Raw genomic sequence first — 23,107 nt, 5'->3', positions numbered from 1 at the left:
CCCAGGCAGAGCCAGGGGGACAGAGCTCCCATTTGCTGCAAGGCCTGTGTGGTGGAGACTGACACAGCCTGGGGATGTCCAGGCCATTGGGGGTGCTACCGCCTCCCCTGGCCAAGGCTCCTGTATGCCTGGTACTGCTCCCTCAGGGCCTTCTCTGAGCAGCCCTCTGCAGGGCCAGGGTTGCCCCGAAGATGGCAGAGGCAGCAGTGGCCTCGCACAGTGTGCTTTATTGTTGGGCTGGCACGCACTATGGGGTGGGAGAGAAAGTGCAAGGAGAGAGCACATCAATAAATAACTTGCAATAAATAGTTCCTCCCACTACCTCCACAGTTTGGGCTTTGGTACAGACTCAGCAGAAGTAATGGCATTAGTCTTAAAACAGCTCCAGCATGTGTTCTGTCTACTTGGGTTAGGGCTGCTATAAGCTTTGGGGTAACAGCTCTTAGTAGCCCACACTGCATTTTATGGGCAAAATGCAAGACGACTTCCAAAGAAATTGAAGTTCCCCAGGAAGAGACTAGTCTAAGCAAGCTGCAGCACAGAAGCTGGGTTAGGCAGCGTTCAGATCTATGGAGGCCAAACTGCTGAGTTAGTTACCCTAAACACAATGAGATGCTACTTTTAGTAGTCATGCTATGATGCTACATCAATGCCAGTACTTAAAAAAACCCAACATACACAGGACTTGTTTGATAACTGTTGCTTTGCCCCCTTAGTGCCTCTGCCTAGCCAACCCCAGCTCTGTATGCTTGCAAGATGTCCCACCCACGTCCAAGGAATCGAAATACTTTTTTTTTTTTTCTTTCTCTCTTCTCCAACTTGCTCTCTGAAGCTGGCTTTTCAAAATTATGGAGGCAGTGGGAGGCCTCACAGAAGGCACCCTGCAGTACTTAACTGCAGTCTAGCTTATTTGCTTTGGCAACTCTAAGACGTGGGGGAGGAAGCAGAGACAAGTGGCACGGCAATAGCCAAGCCCTTCTTTTCTAAGAACTTCAGGAATTTCTTTACCTTTGATTGTATACAGGTGCAGCTTTACTGGGAATAAGTATAAAGGGGCACAAGTGCAGAGCTGCTGCTGGCTATTCAACTGCTCTGTTATCTAGGCCAAGTCTGAACACAGCTACACAACAAAACACTGGCAAGCAGCCTGCACTAGCACTCCCACTGCTCCAGCACCTGCTGAACCTTGACGGAGAAACCTGATGAGAGTATTTCCAAGTGGAGGCAGAGCTGGTATGTCTTGCTTGCCACCAGAGGGTAGCATAGCTCTGCAGCTGGAAGTAACTTCTGCAGAGGAACTATTCCTGCTTCAATTTAGAGCTGAGAAAAAAAAGAGTTGTTCCTGGGATGGGTGGACCTGACAGTGGGGACTGGCACCGCCACACACACACTGGTGACATAGACAGAACCCACCGTCAGAGCAGATGCTCTGCGAGGAGATGCTGTTCCTCTGGTGGGTTCTGGAGAAACCCAAGTTGGGAACGGTGTCCACCCTCACAACCTTCAGTTTTCCGAGGAGTCTGTCTCTTCGTTGGAGCCTTCGCTCTCAGCATCCATTTTTCGCCGATGGTGTAGAGGTTTCCAGGGAGAGTTCATCCTGGGTGAGTTACGGACAGGCAAATTCACTGTGTCCCCACTGGAGCTGATGGGACTGGAGACAGAGAGCCCTGAAACCTGAGCTACCCTGAAAGAGAAAAGACAAATCTTAGGCAGCCTAACAGTCATCTCTAGCCTTCACTATAGCAGGTTTGGAGTGAACCTGGGAGGAGAACTAACACGAGGGTAAGCCTACCAGACTCACTGTGTAAATTTTGCTTCCCCTTTTTAAAACAGATCTTTCTTCTGGGCTAACCTGCATCCTCCAATACATAGTTTATTCCATCCAAACAAAATTTCCCTGTTCATTAGAGACTGTCACTTCCTTGACCCCTCTCTAAGGCACAGTTTTCCTCTCTGTTTCTGAAGCCTTTTCTAAAGGTTTTTGTCAGCTGCACCAAAGCACGCCAAAGAAAGAGGCCATCTCTGCTCAGGCTGCTCTGTTAGGTGCTCTATTGTTTCAGAGTAGAGCAAAGGATTAGGGACAGTAATTCACCAGTCTTAGCATGCCAGTTTAAATCTGTTGCTTTACCTCTACTTTAGGCACATCCACTTACAATTTCTCAAGTTCCTGATCCATGGTAGGGTCCAGAAACAAGTCTCCTTTATCTGGCAAAGCCCCTTGAAAAAAAAAAAAAAAAAAAAAACAAAACCACACAGAAATAGCAGAGCTAGGTTGTTGATTCTTAAGGAAAAGCACTCAAACAATAGCAGCATCCAAAACCTGCCCTGCAAGACTGAGAAGACTCTATTAGAAAAATGGACACTGAATGTTGAGGGTCATGGACTGACAGAGAATCATGATTCATATTCTGTGTCCTTCACACAGTCTGTACCTGAACTCAGACTAAATGAGAGGTGCTTTCAGTAGTGTTACCTCTTAGAGAACTTGAAGAGCACTCGAGATTGGCAGTTGCCATTCACTATACAAACTACTGAACACTGACTGGCAGTCAACTTTGGACTTCTGCTAATTGCCTTACATAGTCACCAGTCCTAGATCTGACCAAAGCAACAGACAGGTTGTTGCCTGTGCAAGAGCCTGAAGCATGCACTGTACCACCCAGATAGATGGATACTTCTGTGCCACTTGCCTCTCCTGTGGAGCACTGAGCTTGGTGATCAGAACACTCCACAGATGCAAGGCTACTTCTCTCCTTGCAATTCAAGAACATCAGGCCTGATTGTGGTGCGTATTAATTCTATATAGGTAAGTGTGGATGACTGTGCTCTAGCATTGCTTGCTGTCTGGGTGAGAATGTGAAAGGCTGGGCCAGTAACTGGGTACCCTCTCCCACCATAAGGTCAGCATACTCCTTTTCACCTTAGAAACCCTGCTGGGACGAAGGATGTAATGTAGTTCAGGGCTGGAACAGTTGGCTGATCCTTGCCATTCCCTGAAAGGACACTGGCACCTCTGGAAAGGCCCAGAAAGGAAGGTGGTGCTCTTAGGAAAGCCATCCTTCCTAATTCTGCAACAAACTCCACCCTGTACAGAGAGTTGGAAGAGTCCAACAGAAAGCTACAAGGATAACTGTAGGATTTGAACATCTCTTTTATGAAGAAAGACTGAAAGAACTGGGGCTGTTTAGCTTGGAGGAGAGAAGGCTGAGTGAGGATTTTATCAACATCTATAAATAATGGAGGGGTGGGTGTCAAGATGAAGGTGCCAATCTCTTTTTGGTGGTGCCCAGTGACAGGCCAAGGAACAAGGGGTAGAAGCTAGAACACAGGAGGTTCCACCTCAACACAGGGAGACACTTCTTTACAGTGATGGCGATGGAGCCCCGGAACAGGCTGCCCAGAGAGGTTGTGGAGCCTCCTTCCCTGGAGACTTTCAAAACCAGCTTGGATGTGTTGCTATGCAGCCTGCCCTAGGTGATCCTGCTTTGGCATGGGGGTTGGACTCAATGATCTCCAGAGGTCTCTTCCAACTCCTAACATACTGTGGTTCTGTGATCATGGGAGGTGTGGTCAGCCAGCACAGAGATGGCAGGACTTGCCTACTGCAGCCTCAACAGCACCGCTGCACACCAGACCAAAAAAATTACTTGGCAGTCTGAACAACAGTGCAGTGAGGAATGTTCTTATTTTTCAGGAGACCTAGGTGCTACACTCAGTACCTTTGGGAAGAAGCTTTGTACTCTCTGTGGTGGTACAAATCTGGTTTCTGGCCCTGGCACCTTGCTTCTGAAGGGCTGGAGAGCCACATGCCTCACAGAGGCAAGCTGGCAGCAGTCATCAAAAATGTGGCAATGAGTGCCTAAAAATTAGAACCAGTTTAGACCAGAACTGACTTCTCCATTTCTTCCAGTTCTGGTCTTCTCCTGCAAATGAAAGCCTGGCACTGCAACGCATTGTGTCAGGAAGTCAAATGAAGTTCCCCACCCTGCTCCCTTTCATGGGCTCAATTAAAAGAGTAAGCAGCTAAAGATTAACTTGTTTCTGCATTTGCAGAATGCACAGTGAGGTCTCTAGAGCACAAGAACTACTTGAGAAAATCAGTAAATAACACTTAAAGGATTCAACCCTGACACTGGAGTTTGGCTGCAGATTCCAGTGTGCCTGACAAACACATTACCACTGCCCCAGCTTGAACAAGACATTCTAATCCCTACCCCTGTTCCTTAAGGGGGGCTGCTGGCTTTGTGAGAAGGCAGGCATCCTGACCAAAACCTCCTTTGCCTGAAGCTGCCCTTGCTGAAGGGCTTTCGGGAGCTTGTGATCCCCTACAAACCAAACCCCATTGAATTCATCCTTCAGAAGAGATTAAAAGCCACCAGGAAAAGAATCCTCCTTTCGTTGCCAAGAAGCTAGCACCTGTCAGACTTGTGGCTGCTGCTGCTCCTCCTCTGAAAGGTCTTGTCAGGAAGCTGGCAGAGGGCCAGGGGATGGGCCTACATCAATGGAAATGAAAACTCAGACACTTTGTAGATGGCACAATGGAAACTGTGGGCAGGATATTTTTTCTGCTCATTTGTTTTCTCTGTACTCAACTAGAAGTGGATTTGGTAGGGCAAGGGAGAGAAAGATTTTGGTTGCTGCAATCCAGGCATCACTTTCCCCAGTGAATATGCTGCTTCCTAAGCCTGTTTGCAGAGGGAATTGCAGGGCTGTATTCATACACCCTTGATATACAATCTCTGTGTTGCTGGGCAAGCAGCCCTGCCCCAGAGGAGCATTAGCATCTTCAGTAGTTTGCTGTCAGGTTCAGCCACTTTACTATGATACACCTGTGCAAAAGAACAAGCCCTCAAGGCCAGGTACACCTTTTCACTGAGGTCTGTCTTTGTAATATAGGGACTAGCAGATACTCAAGCCTAGAAGAAGAGAGAGAATACCTACCCAAAGACAGAGAAAGCCTATCCTTACTGGCTAGATGATTTGCTGAGTGGAGATGAGTAAAGATAAATGTTTGGGCCTCCACACATTTAAAAATACCTCCTGGATACAGCCTTGTCAAACACAAGTCATTTCTGTTCCCTTTTCCAAGAGAAGGAAAAGCACAACAAAAGCGTATGGGGACAATACGGAATTGTGAGTCTGAGTTATGTATAGATTACATACTGTCCTTTGCCAATGCAGCACTTTACATCCTTTCTCTGGAATAATATTGACCAGCACAACATGGAAATGAGCAGTGAGCTGCCGCTTAGTCATCTTTCTGGTTCCCACACAGTCTGGTACAGAATTTTGTAGCAATTTGTGATTTGTGATGCCATCAGATTTTCAACCGGCCATAGATGAATACACTAGCAAGATCTCACTGACTCAAGGGATGAGGGGAAAGAGCTGGGAAAGGCTTAGAGGCTTTGAGCCAAGGAGACAGAAGAAGTTTTCCATTAGGTGTGCCTCCTTTTCTTGTAGATGAAAGCATTAATTTAAAATCTGTGGGAGTATGAAGGGCTAAACCATAGGATGGATGACTTCAGTTCAATACTGTTGACAGCAGTCAGCCATCTTACTTGTCTCCTGACGACTTCGCCCCAACCTTTAAAGCCAAACACATTAAAAGGATAGTTCTGCCAAAATGATCAGCTATTGAAGAGGTAAAATACTGCTGTCTTAGGGCAGCACTTCATATCTAATTTTACCCTTGAAGAAGCTTCACAGCTTCAACCAGACAGTAAGGCACAGTGTTATGGTTTTAAAATTTAATCCATCAACAGAAAGATGAAAAACTTTCACTCTATTCCTGACAATGTAAAATCTGGGGCATAATTAGAGAGAAAATTCCACAGAAGTGATGAATGACTGAAAATCTAGAGCTGTACCACTCAGAGGAGTCTTACCTAGGGCTCTGTTGATCCCCTGATCCTTTGCAAGTGCCATCAGGAATCCATAGAAGGTCAGTCTCTGTACACTACTGAGCATTTCCTTCACAAGAGCAGAGGGTGGACAGCTAGGAAAAGAGAGGCAAAGAGGTCATCTTATCTTTGAAATAATCTCTTTTTTAAATATGACCTAACTCAAACTGGAGAACTAAACCTTTTTATCTGTTCCAACACTGTCAACTTGCCCTGATGGAGTTTAACACAAATAGCCACCAGCTTGCTATTTAGTAATTACATCTGCTCCCTATTTGCTAAGCAAGATGTTTGAGCTGTGGTACATCCCCAGGAGTGAATAATTTTGTCTCCATTTCAAGACAGAAAGAGAAACCTAGATTTGCTCAGAGGCATATATATCCCACTCTTAGCATATTCTTTCAAAAATCAGCTAGGAAATCCTTTCTTTTAGGAGACAATAAGCTTCTATGAGATTTGATATGTTGTTATCACCCTTTTATCAAGTGATTGTCATCCAGGGGGGCAGGAAAACCTCTCTAACTATAGCCCAAATATGTCAGAAACCAGAATTTAAGTGGGGACTAAATTGACATGTCTTTCTTATACACTCACCTTAACCCTGACTTCGAAGCAATATTATCATAGTGATTCTTGCTCTTGACTAATAATCTTTACAAATTTTAATGCAAAATAATACTGCCTCATAAGGATGAAGTGTTGAGTTTGTGGTGTAGTGGCACCCCTGGGAGATGTGGTGTGGTGTAGTGGCACCCCTGGGAGATGTGGGTGTGAGCTACTGATCCTTCAGGCAAAGTTGGTTACCAAAGTCTGGCTGAGTATTGAGCTACTGGGAATGGTTCCCCTCATAGTGCTGTGAAAAGTCCTAACCTACCAGAAGGGCTCACAGTAACCTTCCCGTCTGAAGCTCTCAGGACATACAGGGAATGCAGACCTTTTATTCTTTAAAACAAGACGACAACCTTGCATGTGCATGCTTAGGTATCCACAGCACTGGACAGCAGTTTGGCAGTAACTTTGTGGTTCACAAATTTGGATTCAGGAACCTAACGCAGGAATCAGGTGGAATTTGTTTCTTAAGTCTTTTTGTGGATCTAGCCATTAACATTCTAGCAGGGAATGTGCTCACTACCTGCAAGAAATTATGAATAGATTGCCTGTCAAAGCTATACAATAAGGGCTGGTATTGAACTATCCCCTGGTGAACTGAGGTTAGACTTGTGCTTGGGATCTGTATCTAGAGACCAGCTCCATCACAGGGTCTGGTACAGACTAGCAGTGTGATCCTGACTACGTGCTAAAGCTTTAAACTCCATCCAACCCAGTGGGCCTTTCCTGTGCTTCAACACCCAAGAACACAACTGCACTTGTCTGTCTCCTCTACTTAACTCAGAGTGGTAGATTGATCTCTCCTTGATTCAAGTGTCAATGCAGAAGTGAGAAGGAAAGCTGCTCAAATCAGCTCAAATCCCATGTTTCTTAGATCTATGAAACTGGACCTAAGAAGAATTGGTTAAAGTGTTTTTTTCTGTGATCTCTCCTTTGGTACTTCTCCAATGAGATCTCCTTGGGAGTTACAGCTTGTTCCAAATCCCATATTTCATCACAGCTCCAGCTTTACAAAGGGTGTCCAGAGACACAGACTTCACTTCGCTGTCTTGGATTCCGTTCATACCTGTATTTTGATCTGTCACACAAGGACTCCAGGCACTGGTAGAAGAGAGATGCCTCTACTCCATCAAGTGGGCTGGAGTCACAGGGGGGCTGGCGCTGCCTATGTTGCCCAGAAGATGACGTTGGCACGATAACAGTATTTGGGTTCTTACCAGCCAGTAGACCTTGATAAATGGCAGCCACACTTTCCAGGAACTCTGAAAAAAACCAGGAAGTGACTTAAAACTAAGGACTACAACCAGCAAACCATCCTCCTGACCTACCAGACCTAGGATTAATCTGTCTTTCCCTGCTCTCTGTTGTACACAGCACTAACAGGAAGTAAGTGCAACACTACAGCATCCTTCATACTCAGATCAGGTATCATGCAGGCACAAGCAGCCATTTCCATATAAGTTGCTGGCTTCTTCCTGTCAGGATAAGTATGGGAGGCCACTCATTCTGAGATTATTATAAGAGGTTGCTCACTCTATTGCACAAGATTCTTCTCAAGGATCAGAGGCTACCCAGTACATGGATAAAACAGTGGAGCATAAAAGCTAATGTCAAACACAAAATTAGTTTGCAAAGTCTAAAAAAGTTTTCCTTCTCATTCTCTTGCCACTGATTAAAAACTCATCCAAGCTGGGAACAAACTATATGGAACTGCAACAGGAGAAAAGGGAACAAGTTAGCCAGGGCTCCATGTTGTATCCCAGCTTGTCTCTGTGCTGCTCCAAAGTAAATACAACACGGGATCTAGAGGAAGGGCCAGGACAGGTCAAGGCTAGAGTTGGCAGGAAGCCTCTCCCCAGGCTCCTCATACTATCCACTGTTTACTGCAAGAGTCTAATTTTAAACAAGTTTTTTTATGGATGTGGTCAGCAGTTTACAAATCTGGATTCCATTTGGAGTGGTTTGCATGTGTGTGGGTTGATGGGAGAGCATAGGACAGGCTGTGTGTGCATTGTTCCTGGGTGAACAGGACAGGGATGGGATGTTGTGAGCATGTGTACACATGGGCTGGCTTGTGAGCTCTCCAGTGAGCTCACATTTAAGTCCCAAGTGAATGGAAGTGTAATGCTGGGCTTGAGGTAGGTGGAGAGGAAAGGCAGGATGCCAGTGGGCCCTCAGGCTGTGCTGAGGTTCTGCAGATCAGTGGAAATACTTGTTATATCAGAGAAAACATTTCCAAACACATCTTCTGTTCCTGGCTAAAGGAACAGCCTGGTTCTGTCCAACCCCAAATCATCATTTTGAACTGTTTTTCTTTGGCAAATTAGAATCATAGAATGGTCCAGGCAAGAAGGGACCTCCAAAGGTCATCCAGTCCAACAAGTCCAACTGTCCCACAATCAGCAAGGACATCCCCAACTAGAACAGGTTGCCCAGGGCCTTGTCGAGCCTTGCCTTGAATATTTCCAGGGAAGGGGCCTCAGCCACCTCTCCGGGCAACCTGTTCCAGTGTTCCACCACCCTCATAGTGAAGAACTTCTTCCTGGTATCCAATCTAAATCTGCCCTTCTCTAGTTTGAAGCTATTGTCCCTTGTCCTGTAACCACAGGCCCTTGTAAGCAGTCTCTCCCCATCCTTCCTTCAGGTACTGGAAGGCTGCTATCAGATCTCCCTGGAGCCTCCTCTTCTCCAAACTGTCATGGATAATGCTGTGATATGCACAGGGAAGCTGGAGGAGCTATATATAGTGAGAAAAAGAGATTTTTGTATTAGGGATAGCAGCTGACACTTAACTGCTTGAAAGATGGGAACTGACAGGTTGGATCAGATCAGGAGGCCATCCAAGCCTACCTTCTGACTGCAGACCATGTTCCACAATGACTTTTAGCCAGTGTCTCCCAGCATCCAAATCTGGCCACGGATAACTGTGAGCTACATCCATCAGAGGGAGCTATGTAAGAGCAAGTGGACAGAAATCCATGAACTTAGGCTGCCTTTAGAGAGTGCTCCATGCTGGGAGGCAACTAGCACCCCAGCAACCCCCAGTGCTTGGGAGCATGTCTAACTTTGATCAAGGAAATACTTCCCTCTTTTTCCCCACTTAAGCAGTCCCCTGAATAATCCTTTCCTCAACCACATTTTAGAAGAGGTAAAACAAACATGTCAACAAATTTATGCAGTTTCCCAGTACAGAATAAGCAAGCACCTGAACGCTTATCCAAGTTTATCCTCATTGTATCCTGGACTCTAGTTTGAAAATATCTGTGGATTTTTACAGATGTACATGTGTAGGTGAGCATATGAAAATATAGACACACACAGACTAATAGTATCTGATCTGTACTTTTCCTGTCAAGAATTCAAGAAATACCTCATCTAGTTAAAACTCAAACTCAGGGACAGGGGTAGAATATGATAGATGACCAACAATATGAAGAAGGTAGATGGGGACTAACTGTTCACCTTCTCCACCTAGGGGCTCTCAAATCAAACAAGAGAGGTGGTTCTTCATGGGACAGGTGACCTGTGCAACTCCTTGCTCAAAACTGTGGAGGTTACAAGTTTATGTCATTTCAATGGGAGGCTGGAGAAGTTCTTGGGAGGAGTCTACTGGGGCTTCCATGGAAACTATACCCAGTTCAGAAACTCTTTGAGCTGAAACCAGCTCATAGTTGGGCAAATACTAGGGGGGAGAATTGAATCCATTTGTTCATTTCCTTTTCCTTTCAAGGCACCAGCTGGTGCACTTTTCTTATGATGTCTCCAGCAGGGACTGACATTTTAGAGACAGAAATGCTGTATGAATTAAGGGGGAAAAATATTCCTTGTATATTGTTAGGTGCTAGCATATTCTAGATAAAAGTGGCAATTTATGTCTCAAAGCTAAGACAAATAAATGCATAAACCATAACAATTGTTATTCACAAAAATTCAGAACCACCGTATGATGCCTCCTAAGCTCTTGGAATCACACAGAATCAGAGTGAAGTTTGTGCCCATTACTTCTTGTCATGTCACTGGGCACCACTGAAAAAGACTGGCCCCATCTTCTTGACACCCACCCTTTAAGTATTTATAAGCATTGATAAGATTGCCCCCTCAGTCTTCCCCAGGCCAAAAAGCTCCAGGTCCCTCAGCCTTTCTGTGTAAGACAGATGTTCCATTTCTCTGATCATCTTCACAACTCTTAGCTGTACCCTCTCAAGCAGTTCCCTGTCTTTCTTGAGTACTCCAGATGAGGCCTCACCAGGGCAGTGATGCCTTTTGTCAATAGATTCCATTATCTATATATTTCCTGTGAAAAACCATATCCTTACAAGTTTCAGTGAAGTACAGGGATTGAAAAGCTGTAAGGTTGTAATGCTGTACTAGTGGGTGAAGCTCGAGACTTCCCAGTATTTACCTGAGTAGTAGAACTGGATCTGGAAAGCAAAGAGGAAATCAGAAAAGGACATCAGGCAATCCATAGCGTCATCCATCAGCACAATCCTGGGATAAAATGAGAGAAACAGTTAAGCACCTAGAGAAGAACTAAAATCTGTAAGCAGAAAACCCAGATCTAGAGGAAGTACAGCTAGGGACCTATGTGCAACTGAGGATTGCTCATGGCTTAGCCTAGTATAAGAGGTTAGGAGGGAGGAACAGGAACACCCACTGCTGCATGAACATGGACACCTTCATATCAAATGAAAGCAACCTAAGAACCTGCAGTGAGGAGAAGATCCTACATGTCAAGTGTTATGTTTCAGATAGAGAGCGAACAGAGCTGTGTGACATGGATATCGAGCAGTCAAAATCTGGTGGACATGATGGAACAAACACTGGCATAAAAGCTGCAAGCCTGGTTGACAGGGCTATACAATGAGTAACCACGCTACAGGCAAGGCAGTGACACAAGTATTCAACTGGTGTAGGCAGAACGAGGCTTATGCTATTGCTCTGTATACCAGAGCTCATCAGACTGGGATGTTTCCAGATTTATAAGGATAACAACAGTTAGTCATTCCCCATCTACACTCAAACAACTCCACTTGACTACAGACAAAATAACATCGCACTGACAATCAGCTTTCTACTTACACACTGTGAACATCCTATGCTCCCTTCCCAGTGAATGAATTGGTATCTTTTCATATCTATCAAGCCTATCATTAGACTACCAGGTCAAATTTCACAGAAAATTAAGACTTCTTGGGCCAGGGACAATGTCTTCTTTCTCTCTGCTAAGCTCCAGGTGCATGTAGGGAGCCACATGCATCACTGTTATGAAGCACACTTCATGAATATGGAAAGTATCAGCCACAGGCCATAAAGATGAAATATAAGTCACAGTAAAGTTCAATTCCTGTCCATAAAAAGCTCTGGATTTCAGAAGTAAAAAATGCTTATAAAAATGAAAACAAAACCTGCTCTGGTCACTGCCATTACATAAGGATGAAAAGATCCGTTTCTGAAGTGGGGAAAAGCAAACTTGGGTTGACCAGTGACAGCTCAGACTGGAAAACAGAAGGGAACACCTCACTCTGATAGGAAAAAAAAAAAAGAGTACTTGGATGACACTAAAGAAAGGTAGTTGATACTTCTTTTCACCTGTGTGCAGGTCTACTGACCCTGTGGAGTCAGTATTTGGCATATCACATAAGAAGGACTCCCAGTTCATCATAGCCAAAGAATGGGTCACCTAGTAGGATTCTTTTGTACACATGGCCAAATGCAACCCATGGACCAACTCCTGCAGCAAAAATGGTCTAAACACGTTGCTGGGGAAACATTGTTCTGTCTCATGTAAAAGAATCCAGCGAGCTGTGTGGGAGGCTGACCTAGAAGAGTTACAAGATCTTGCAAGACTTCCCTGCCACTCAGACCATTTCTGTTCACTGTGGCAAAATCAAACATGTAGAGCAGCTTGAATTAATTTTCTCAAAGAAGAAAGACTGGGGCTAAGAGGGTCCTCAGGAGAAAAGCCAGTATTTAAAACAAAACCCTTTGAAGATGTCAAAGTGCTTCTGATTTATTTATTATGTTCCAGAAGCCTCCTCCTCCTCCTCCTGCCTGAAGAAGCAGTAGCTTCAGTTCTTAATTCTCACTAATAAGTGTGTTACTGAGATTGTCAGTGGCCACATGAAGGAAATGGCTTTGAAGCTAGCAGGCAGAGCATCTTTATCTCAGGCAACACTGCTCAGCAACTGGTGTTTCCAGCCACTATTTAAGCACTGGAAATGTGATGGGCCACATCAACGATGAGCTTCATCCCTTCTTTGAAATGAGGGTCTGTCCCCCAGAAACTCTCAAAAGTGCAAGCTCCAAAGCTTTTGTCAGTGCCATTTCTCCATCCTGGAAATGTAGGAGAACAACAGAAATGTTTTTAATGTATTTTTTATTCAGAGAGACAATATTGTATCACCTTCATGACAATCAACTCATTTCACTTCTTAAATCTAAAGCTGAGGTCAGTGGTTGTGTTCTGCAGCACCAGGTCCCAGTCCCTTACTTAGAGGAGAGAATGAGGAAGTACGCAGAGGTCTGAGATTTTGCTGGACATTTCTTGCTGTTAAAGACAGCAAGGAGCCTCTAAGGAAGGCTGTATGGCACATATGTGACAGAAGAGTGTCTAAACAGAAGCAGGTGCACTGGTGCTGGGTTACTGACTCCACTTGGCCCAAGAGTCTGCACTCCGGAAATGTTGAGAAGTCTTTAAATCCAGTACAATCATTTATGAGGAGATTGACTGCAGCTGGCTATTTCACCACAAAGCCAGCTGGCTGAGCAGCCAGGGAAGCTAGGAGAGCATCACATGCAACATATCTGCACCTCTTCCCTGAGATATCTGGCAAGGAGAGAATCCTAGCCATAGACTGTAACCCAGACAACAGGACCAGAACTGAGGATGAAATCTGAAAGTATGAATGACAACTCAAAAAAGTTCCTGGGGTAGCTGATATTTCAAGGGATTCTTTATTTATTCTCTCTTGTCCAAATTAGACCTTAAGCTCTCAGGGGCATAGATGTGTTTATAAAGTTATTAGCAGACACTCAATGAATAATGAAAATCAAGGAGATACTTCAGAGAGGACTGAAGGAAGTTGCCTATAGATGAGGGACTCTGGTGAAGGATGTAGTTGTCTTTCAGGGTTCAAGTGTGTTTGACTGGCGGTAAAGCCTTGCTAACCATGCCAGTGGGGACACTTTATGATCTACTGATTGTGGTTAAAATCTCAGAAACCCAGACTAGACAGGATGTCCCCAGGACAACTCTAGGCCAGGCAAGTTGAAAGGACTTTTACTGTTCTCTGCTACCATTAAAGGCTGACACAATCTGTCTTAAGACCAGGCTGGCTCAAATGAGTCTTTAGGGACTTGGTTTGTATACAGATACATAGAGGCAAAAATAAGTGGAACACAGAAAAATGGCAAGATCCGCACTCTCAGGCAACTTTTTAACAACAGGGGTACAGACGTGCAAGCCCCACTTGCTTTAGCACAGTTCAGTGCAACATGAGCTCCCATACCACATTAAACAGCAGAGGAGCTGTGAACTATTCATCTCTTGCTAGTCAAATGTGGGCAGCGAGACCTTTGTGTTTCTATTACAAGACAGAAGTCAGTGCTCAGCTATATATCTTAAAATCATGGCATGAAACCAGAAAAATCCTATGTTTTCTGCCCTTCTGCAATTTTAATATTAAGAAAGCCAGAAGGTATCTCTGAAGACAAAAGTAGCCCTGCAGATTAAAACCTTCACTCTGCTAATGGTTATAACCCTTTCAAGAAAAAACAAACAAATCCAAGAAATCTCAAAGACACAGATAGGCTGGCTGGTATTTGGTATGACTTCTGTATTTGTGTGGCACCAGGAATAGAAAAATCAAGCTCTCTAGTGAATAAAACCTGTATTGTTGTAGCCTCTGTTCTTCTGCTTTGACACGTCCTCGTCTTACTCCCAGTGTTTGTTATCAGTGCATAGCAACAACTCCTGGATGAGTGGAGTGCACCATGCTGTGAGATCATCCCAGTCATGCAGCATGGAGACTACAACTACAATTGCTCTCTTCCCAAGAGTGTCAGTAATTACCCAAGTCCCGGCTGTAAATCAGTAAATGCTGTGGCTACTTCCGCCACTATTTTATTTAATTCCTTTTCTAAGGAAATTAGCAACAAAACCATTGGGGATATGCAGACTGAAGGAGGTTTGTTTGTGATATTCATGTTTTGCAATGAGTCAAGTGGTGCCAGAAGACAGCCTGCAGAGTTCACCTTTCTAACTGTCGGAGACAAAGAAGGACAATGGGAAGTGCTGACCAGAAAAAGAAGAAGAGAGTGGAAGGAAAGAGAAAGATGGTTTAGAAATATGACAAATTTTATTCAATTAGATTAGTTCAATTAGATTAGCTGGTAAGAGAATACTAGCAATATGTAAGTAAATCTCTAGCCAGTCAAAAGTAGGAGTGAGGTCATCCCCACCTGAGCCTGGGTGCCCCTGACAGAGATCTCATTTCTTTCCAACACCTGCTCCCAAAGTCGGCTTGTCTGTCGTTATGGCACATGCACAACAGTGCAGCAGGCCCCTGAATGGGGCCTCAAGTTTACAACAGCCTTGTGGATTAAATTCCTTGACACAAACATCATAACATGTGTAAATATGCTGAAGACTCCTCTCATGCACCAATACAAAATCCTGACCAGCTCAGATGGAACCCTATGAAACACACACCAGTGCATGAGTATGGAGCTTGTGTACCTCCACGAGAGGAAGCAGTAGAAACATCCCTGCTATAGCATCAGCATTCTTTCTTAGTCTAGTATTGGAGGCCTAGCAACTGTCCTCTGTGGAACCCCAAAGGCCCACTGATGAGCTAGAGGGAAAAGTAACACTCAATTGAACCAACACAGCTTTAATTGTGGTTTATTTCAGGCAGTAGAACACAGGAGCCAGGGAAAAATTCAGAGAATCAGCCAAGTGGAAACACTAGCACATAGATAACACCCCTCTCTTTCACTTTCCTTTCCCCATAAAAATTCCATGTGATGCTGATGTTAAAGAAAGAGAACAGAATGACAAGTAGAAAATGAGGACCTTTTCATTATTTAGGCCACAAACAGCATAGGCAGCAGATAATATTCTGATCCTGTTTCCGAATCACAGAGAACACCCAGTTGGAAGAGACCTTAAAGATCACCCAGTCCAACCCTCGACCCAGCACTGAAAGGTCAACGCTAAACCATATCCCTAAGCACCAGGTCCACATGCTGCTTAAACACCTCCAGGAATGGTGACTCCACCACTGCCCTGGGCAGACCATTTCGATGTTTGATGGCCCTCTCTGTGAAGAAGTATTTCCTAATATCCAGTCTAACCCCCCCAACACAGATTGAAACCAAACGGCTTGACACCAAAGAGAAGAGGATGCCCCCACTCGTTCCAAACTCCCCCTTCAGGTAGTTGTAGAGAGCAATGAGGTCTCCCCTTGGCCTCTTCTTCTCCCAGCTCCCTCAGATGCTTCTCATAGATCATGTGATCCAGGCCCTTCACAAGCCGCATTCAGATCCACAAAAAAAGTTAAAGATCCATGCCCCATGCCCCCTCCGCTAAACTAGATGGGAATGAAAGCATTTATTCGGCAACCTTGCCCTGCGTGTAGATGCTTGAGTGTTTGTGTGCACATTCCCTACTCAGATCTGAACTGACCCCCACTCCAACAGAGGCATACAACATACTACATTTTCTCTATCACACAGTTAATAATCAACTGCTTGGGCTGGACTGGAACCAACAAAAACTATCAGTAAAATAATCCATATCACGTTATCAGTGCCCTGAGCCATCTATCTGCTTTAGGCCTTGTCTAGATGAAAATAAAATTTAAAAGAGATTAGCTACCATGTTCTTAGCTAATGTTCTTTAAAACACTGGCAATCCTTCAGAGATTAGTACCTTTTAAATGGGATCAACCATAGGAAGCCAGGGTGAGGGGGAATACATCTTAAAGACAACAAACAGCAAACAGCATTTGAAATAAAGTTTAAAGCCATGTCAGTGAACATGTTGGCTGATAGTCTTTTGCATGCAACTCATCTGAATTCAGAACCACCAGCAACATTCTGCACTGATATTTCAGTCCCTGTACAGCTTATAAATACACACTCTTTCTTTCTGTAAGTAAAATGCCCTCAACACATGGCATCTCTTTTCCCTAGAATCTTAAAAGCTGAAGATCCCTGTCCATACCTTTTCCCACAGATCTAGTTCCTAAGCCCATGTGTGTGCAACTGTTCCGGCTTTAAAAGAGAGGATGAGGACCCACCTTGCTGCTTTCTGAGTGAGTTCCATTGGGAAGTCAGGGCAGAGCAGCTGCAACAGGCAATGGTATTCCTGTGCTGTCAGCAAATCTGCAGGAAAAGAGAGGTGAGAAGATTGTAATTCTTTTACATCCAGCTTCCTCCCCTTGTTTTCTCTCTAGGAAAGCACCCTGAGATTCCCTTCTACTCTCAATTCAAGTAGTCTGAGTACTAATAACAATGTAACTGCTCCCTCCACACTCAAATCTGGGCTCTTCAGGTGGAGTTTCCAGCAAAGACAATCAGAAAGATGCCTGATAAAGGGGAAATCCTATTCAAGGGGCTCCTGCAGAGAAACTGGCAACAGGTAGTGATTGAAGAGACTCCTGCAGAGAAATTGGTTACAGGTAGTGATTCAGCATGAAAAAGAAGTATCCAAAGCAGGGCAGTTACAAGTGAGAACAGAGTTTGGTTTGACTTGAACATAACCATGTGGAAAAAGGAATCATTTCAAAGTTGCTTAAATTTGCTAAAATTGACTGGCATGGTGACATTCACCACAGTACGCCTGAAGGCTATCCACAGAACATCTGGCAGCAGTAAGAAAGGCAAATAAGGTTTTTGGGTTGCATAGGGAAGACTACCCAGTATAAACCACAGATGTTATTACTTTGGCATTTGGTAAGGCAGCTGGATGGGCTCTTCTGGAATAATGTGTACAAATCTGGTTGCTGTATTATAGGAAGCCCAGAATGAAGATCCAAAAAACACAAGAAAACCAATCAAATGATTGATGTTTTAGAGGGCAGCTTTGTGAAAAACTGGTCAAGAAACTGAACTGTGGTTCAGCAGCAGGAGTCTAAAATAGGTGGCTCTCAGGGAAGCTCATAGGATCCCAAGGGAATGGAAACATACAGATGATAGAAAGCCCTACATGATTGTATGTTCATAGGCCAAAAGGCGGTGGACTGGAGTTAAGGAGAAGAATCGCTGAACAGCAGCAATTTTGCTGTACTTCTATATAGAGAAGAATGCGAAGCATGGAAGAAAGAGCCAGGGGTGGAAGTAGAGCCAAGTAATAGAGAGGGGATCCAAAGGGCATAGGCATTAGAACTGTGGTACAAAGCATGTGTTCTTTTGCCACAGACACATCTTGGCCTTCCCTATGCTCCCACCCAAATAATCAACCTTGTCCCAGATGATAAGCACAACTTCTCTGTATCTCCTCAACTCCTCAAAGCCTGACAGTCCACAAAAATCAAGAGAAAATGCCATGCCTTTGTCAGACGTTTCAAGGGACAGGCATGCAGTATCAAAGGGACACTGCACTGTGACATCTAACTCAGCCAAATTAATACTTTCAATGCTGACTAAAGAAACACTGCAGAAGGACTGTCACTAAAATCAAATTATAGACTTTTTCTTAATAAAAGCTATTAGTCAGGGAAACAGAGGAAGAAGAGAAGTGAGCCACTATTTTCCTCTACAGTTCAGGAAACCCTATAGCTGAAAAACACTGTTATCTGACATCTATTATAGATACCCTCTAGAGTATTCTAATTAGCAGTGCCCTTGGGAGAACTTTCTGTCTAATGAAGCACCTTAGGCTTAGGGTCATGCTATGAAAACGTGATTTTGCTCTGACTGGAAAAGCCAACTCTGCAGTTCACAAATCTGCTACAACCCAAGTTAGTCCCAGCCTGTGCAGAACTACCACATGATTGCAGGGATTTGTACAGCCTACTCTCTTCCTCCAAAACCTGAATGCTAAACTGAATTACATTTCTGGGACTACACTGAAATTACAGATGTCTGAGAGAAGAAGGAGGGCACTGCAACTTTTCTGTATTGTCATTTCTTACTAAAACAGAAATCAGAGCACACTCTTGTGCAGATATTACCTTCCTCCCTCAGTCAGTGTATATCTGAGCCGGTGTTAATGATGCTACTCAGTGGAATGGTGGGATTTTCTCCTGCAATGTTAGCTACTCATCTCCTTGAATGTCATCAAGGAAAGTATCACCAAGTTTGAAGTAGTACTGCAAAAGGATATTGTTGAAAAAGCTCTATTTATCATGAGCACAAAGATGTGTATTTATAACTGAATTTGCAGCTCACTATTTCTCTTTCATGACACTGCATAAAGGAAAGAACATTTTTTCCTCTATTATTTTGTTCGTCATTTATTAGTCATTTACAGCAACAGAGGTTTTGGTCTAAGTTTTTAAGAAAAATATCTAATCTGTAAGGTACAGGCAAGTTTCATAAAATCATCTTCAACAAGCTTAGCACTGGAAGCAGGTTACAGGAAAATGAAGTTGCATATAAAAAGACTCTTGAAAAGGACACTGTCTTATCACTGAAGAGGACAGTATGGACCTCTTAAAACCACTTTCTAAGGCTTTCTAAATCTAGCTGTGAATAATGCTGGGCATTAAACTTCCAATCCTTGTCTAAAAAGTCTCCATGTTAGTCTGGAGGAGTCACAATACTTATAGGCTTTATGCAATACCCATTTTTTTTTGTTTGGTTTGGTTTGGGTTTTTTTTATGGTTGGTTAAGTTCACATTCCTGCTTATGCATCCTTATACCTCTTGTTCTCTATTATTTCTTCCTTTCATTTGTCAACAGATCATTATAATAACCCTTTCTTCATACTGTAGCTTATTAAATCTACTTGATGAGTGTATCTCTTTAAACATAAAAAAGTTTACCTTACCCTCTACGTCCCTCCCTAGACCAGTCATTTCTGTTGCTCTGCTTTGAACCCCTTTAGATTTTCATCCTGGTGTCCAGAAGCATACAAAGTATCCCTCAAGCATCGAGAACAGACAGGCTCTAGGAGGATTATCTGCCCACTTTCATCAGCAAAGCCTCTTCAGTAATTCTGAATCTTAGCCTCCCCTTTTACTCCCCTGAAGGTGACGAAGTTTAAGGCTTTTTTGTATGATGAGGTTTCCTGAGAAAGCTGTACTTTCTTCATAATCCCTGTCAGGTTGCTAGATAAAAGCAGCTTGAGAGGGTAACTGGGCCCTAAGCAAGCATTAGTTTTCCAAGCACTAGTTTTGAGGCATAGAGAGCTCTCACTTGCTGGTAAGAACACACTTTTTAAACTTAAAATAATTTACTCTGTCTTTTTCTCCTCCCTCCTTATACCAACTTAGAGAATCATTCTTAGTCCTTCATCACAAAACAATGAAACCACATAGAGTAAAAAGCAGAAGTCTGCTCAAAGAGATTTCGGAAAGGGTGGCAGAGATCTCCAACCAGCACATCAGAAGGTGAAGTCGATTGTCAGTGAAAGTGGAATTAAGTTTCAGCCTTTGAGCAAATGGTCTGTTTAGATAGGAACTGCACACAAAGCTGAAGTGGTACAGAAAAGGTGCTTCTCTAAAGAAAGAAGCTCTTTGCTTCTTATGCCTAGAGAAATGGCACCAAATGAGTCACTTAAGTATGCAGACAGACTCTTTTAGGCCATAACACAATTCAGCCTGAGAACATCCCAGGGTGCCTGACCAATAAATCAGATCAGTTTCTCAGACTACAGATAGGTATCTATTACACAGGATGGAGGCATTACCACAGACTTTAGGAAGCGCCTACAGTTTGCTGTGATGACTGTTTTCCTAGTCCTTCCAGCAAGGTCAGTGAAAACCATGCAGAAAATTACATTTGCCCATGTACCATATTGTCTGCCAAGAGCTGCCTGGAATTCAAAAGGGCAGTTTTGGTGCATGACCACATTGCTCCTTCCTGTCTCCAGGCCACAGCTGAGTAAATAGTGTTCAATGTTGAATGATGAAGAAATAAAGAAAAGAAGAAGGTACCAGTCAGAATGAGTGAAAACTGGAATCCACAACTGCCACTTTGGTTGCTACCACAAAGTACCATATCTCAAGTTCCAGCAACAAATGAAACAAATCATGGAGAGTTTAAATCTGACCCCACCACACAGGGCTGTGAACTATTCACACTATATCATGCCTTCACAGCGGATCAAACTTGGTCATCCCACTTATGCAAGGATGAAGAGAAGCTGCAATTTGCATGTTAACCATGTTCCTTTACAGCTGAACATAACCCTTCACTCTTCCACTGCAAAGCAGCTAATAACAAATTCCAAAGTGATTTTAACAAAGCAGTACACCAAGAAGGAGCTGGGAAGCTTCATAGAATAAGTATGGAAAAGTGATCAATAGCTAGAGTTACACAGGAATTCCTTCAATGGTTCAGTCATAATTTTTGCTGTACTGGTCAACTCCTGCAGAGCCTGTACTGCTGCTGCTACCTTGCACTAGCAACATCCTGACTGCCATACAGATCTCACTGTCTGTAAGTAGTTAATGGTCTTTTAATGCCTGAGGCAGACTCTCCCCCATGTTTCAGAGGTGTACCAGAGAAGAAAGTGGAAACGCATCTTGGAAAGCAAACAGCTGTTTCTGGATAAAAATGGGCTACCTTTGAGAAATGTGGAGGTAGATGCCTTGTATTTCCCTGGCTTTTAAAATACAGGTTGTTTTTATCAGCTTTGTTTCTGGTTAGTATGTAGGATGACAGATGGCACCTGACCTGAAGTGGTGCAAACTCTGAGAATGTTAAATGATACATTTATGCTGCTGTCAATGTCATGACTGAAGTGTAGGCACACCTGAGCTATCTTTAAACTAGTTCTTTCATACTGACAGCAGCCTAGCCACAGAAGCCTGAAGCTCAGTGAAGGTTGTAAAATCTACCCAGGAAGCCAATAAATATTTAGGACTTAGTCTGAATTGTAGTCATTTCTGCCTTATCTAGGCTGCTTTTGGCACAAGAAGTATAGCTCCCCACAATTCTGTCACAACACTGTGACAGCTATAAATATGCCCAAAGCAGTAGGAGAGTATTTACTGCAGCTGGTGTAGGAAATCTGCCCAATTAAGTCACTTTAGTAACCTCCCAGAAACACAAGGATTGCCTTGACAAACATAAATGAAAGTTCCCTATTCCCATAGCTTTTCCCTTATTATGGTAGGGGACACAATTTCCACAGGTTGCTTTTCTACTGAAGTCATGAAGTCATTCAAGAATCATAAAGTCATGGAGTTGTAAACCAGTCTCCTAGAAATATAACAGAGAATAGCTTAATAAGTAATAACATTTTTTTAAAGTGTTGGAAAGACCTTCCTGGCCTTTTGATTATTTTAATGTTCCTGGTGTAAGTACATATAGAACCGTAGAATTGTTAGGGATAGAAGGGACCTCAAGGATCATCCTGTTCCAACCCCCCTGCTATGGGTGGGGACACCTCACACTAGGTCAGGTTGCTCAGAGCCACATCCAGCCTGGCCTTAAAAACCTCCAGGGATGAGGCTTCTACCACCTCCCTGGGCAACCTGTTCCAGTGTCTCACCACCCTCATGGTGAAGAATTTCTTCCTAACATCCAATCTGAATCTACCCATTTCTATTTTTGCTCCATTCCCTCTAGTCTTATCACTACCTGATACCCTGAGATGTCCCTCCCCAGCTTTCTTGTAGCCCCCTTCAGATACTGGAAGGCCAGAATAAGGTCCCCTCAGAGCCTTCTCTTCTCCAGACTGAATAGCCCAAACTCTCTCAGTCTGCCTCCATAGGAGAAGGTGCTCCAGCCCTCTGATCATCCCTGTGGCCCTTCTCTGGACAAGGTCCAGCACATCCTTAGGATTCTCTCTCTGTCTGTGCAAACTTGCATCCTTGAAAGAAATAACGAAAATGAACAAAAGCCCCTAAAAAGTCTAGATGTTCTTGTACTGTCTATGGGACAGCATTAAACAAAGAGAAAGGATATAAACATGAGTATTGATAATACTGCAACTTCACAACTCACATCTGGCTAACAGGCTATGCTCCTCATATGTCTTCTTCACAAGATACCTAGAGCCCAATTTCTTCCATTTAGCTAGTGCTAACAACAAACAGAAAATCAAGAATCCCAGGAAAATTAAGCTAAGCATAGGACCTAAATAGCAATACACAGCTATTTAAAAAGCCTATTTCTTCCTCATAACACTTTCTATGAAAAAAAAATTCTTCCTTTTTGAATTAAACTTTTATAAAGTTTTGCATTGAGAGATTTTATGACCTATCATGAAAAAGATCTGTTGCTTTTCAGAGTATGGTTGTTTAAATATGAATTTGAAACCAAATAAAAACACTCAAAGGCTGTTTCTTTGACTAATTTGCTTTTTCCACTGATGAGAAGAGATATAAAATAAACAGAAACCAGAGCCAGAATGTGCATTTGTCTAGTTTTAAAAATTTATTTTCCTTATTTTTCAAACAAACAAAACACAAACCAGCAGG

At 43.5% G+C, this 23,107-nt stretch overlaps 1 protein-coding gene across 1 annotated transcript in view; it reads right to left on the bottom strand.

Annotated features, from left to right (window-relative positions):
- Positions 1-1,503: 1,503 nt before the first annotated feature.
- Positions 1,504-23,107, bottom strand: part of CSTPP1 (centriolar satellite-associated tubulin polyglutamylase complex regulator 1) — an 83,584-nt gene continuing 61,980 nt past the window's right edge. Inside the window, exons 4-9 of the mRNA XM_054400576.1 lie at positions 16,814-16,898; positions 10,915-11,000; positions 7,579-7,774; positions 5,889-5,998; positions 2,154-2,217; positions 1,504-1,684 (exon numbers count right to left, since the gene is read on the bottom strand). Coding sequence (XP_054256551.1) covers positions 1,504-1,684; positions 2,154-2,217; positions 5,889-5,998; positions 7,579-7,774; positions 10,915-11,000; positions 16,814-16,898 — 722 coding nt within the window. The remainder of the gene's footprint in view (positions 1,685-2,153; positions 2,218-5,888; positions 5,999-7,578; positions 7,775-10,914; positions 11,001-16,813; positions 16,899-23,107) is intronic.

The sequence above is a fragment of the Indicator indicator genome, chromosome 4 (assembly GCF_027791375.1).
Source record: "Indicator indicator isolate 239-I01 chromosome 4, UM_Iind_1.1, whole genome shotgun sequence".
NCBI lineage: Eukaryota > Metazoa > Chordata > Aves > Piciformes > Indicatoridae > Indicator > Indicator indicator.
The sequence above is the reverse complement of the archived record's forward strand: the minus strand, read 5'-3'. Positions and strand labels throughout refer to the sequence as shown.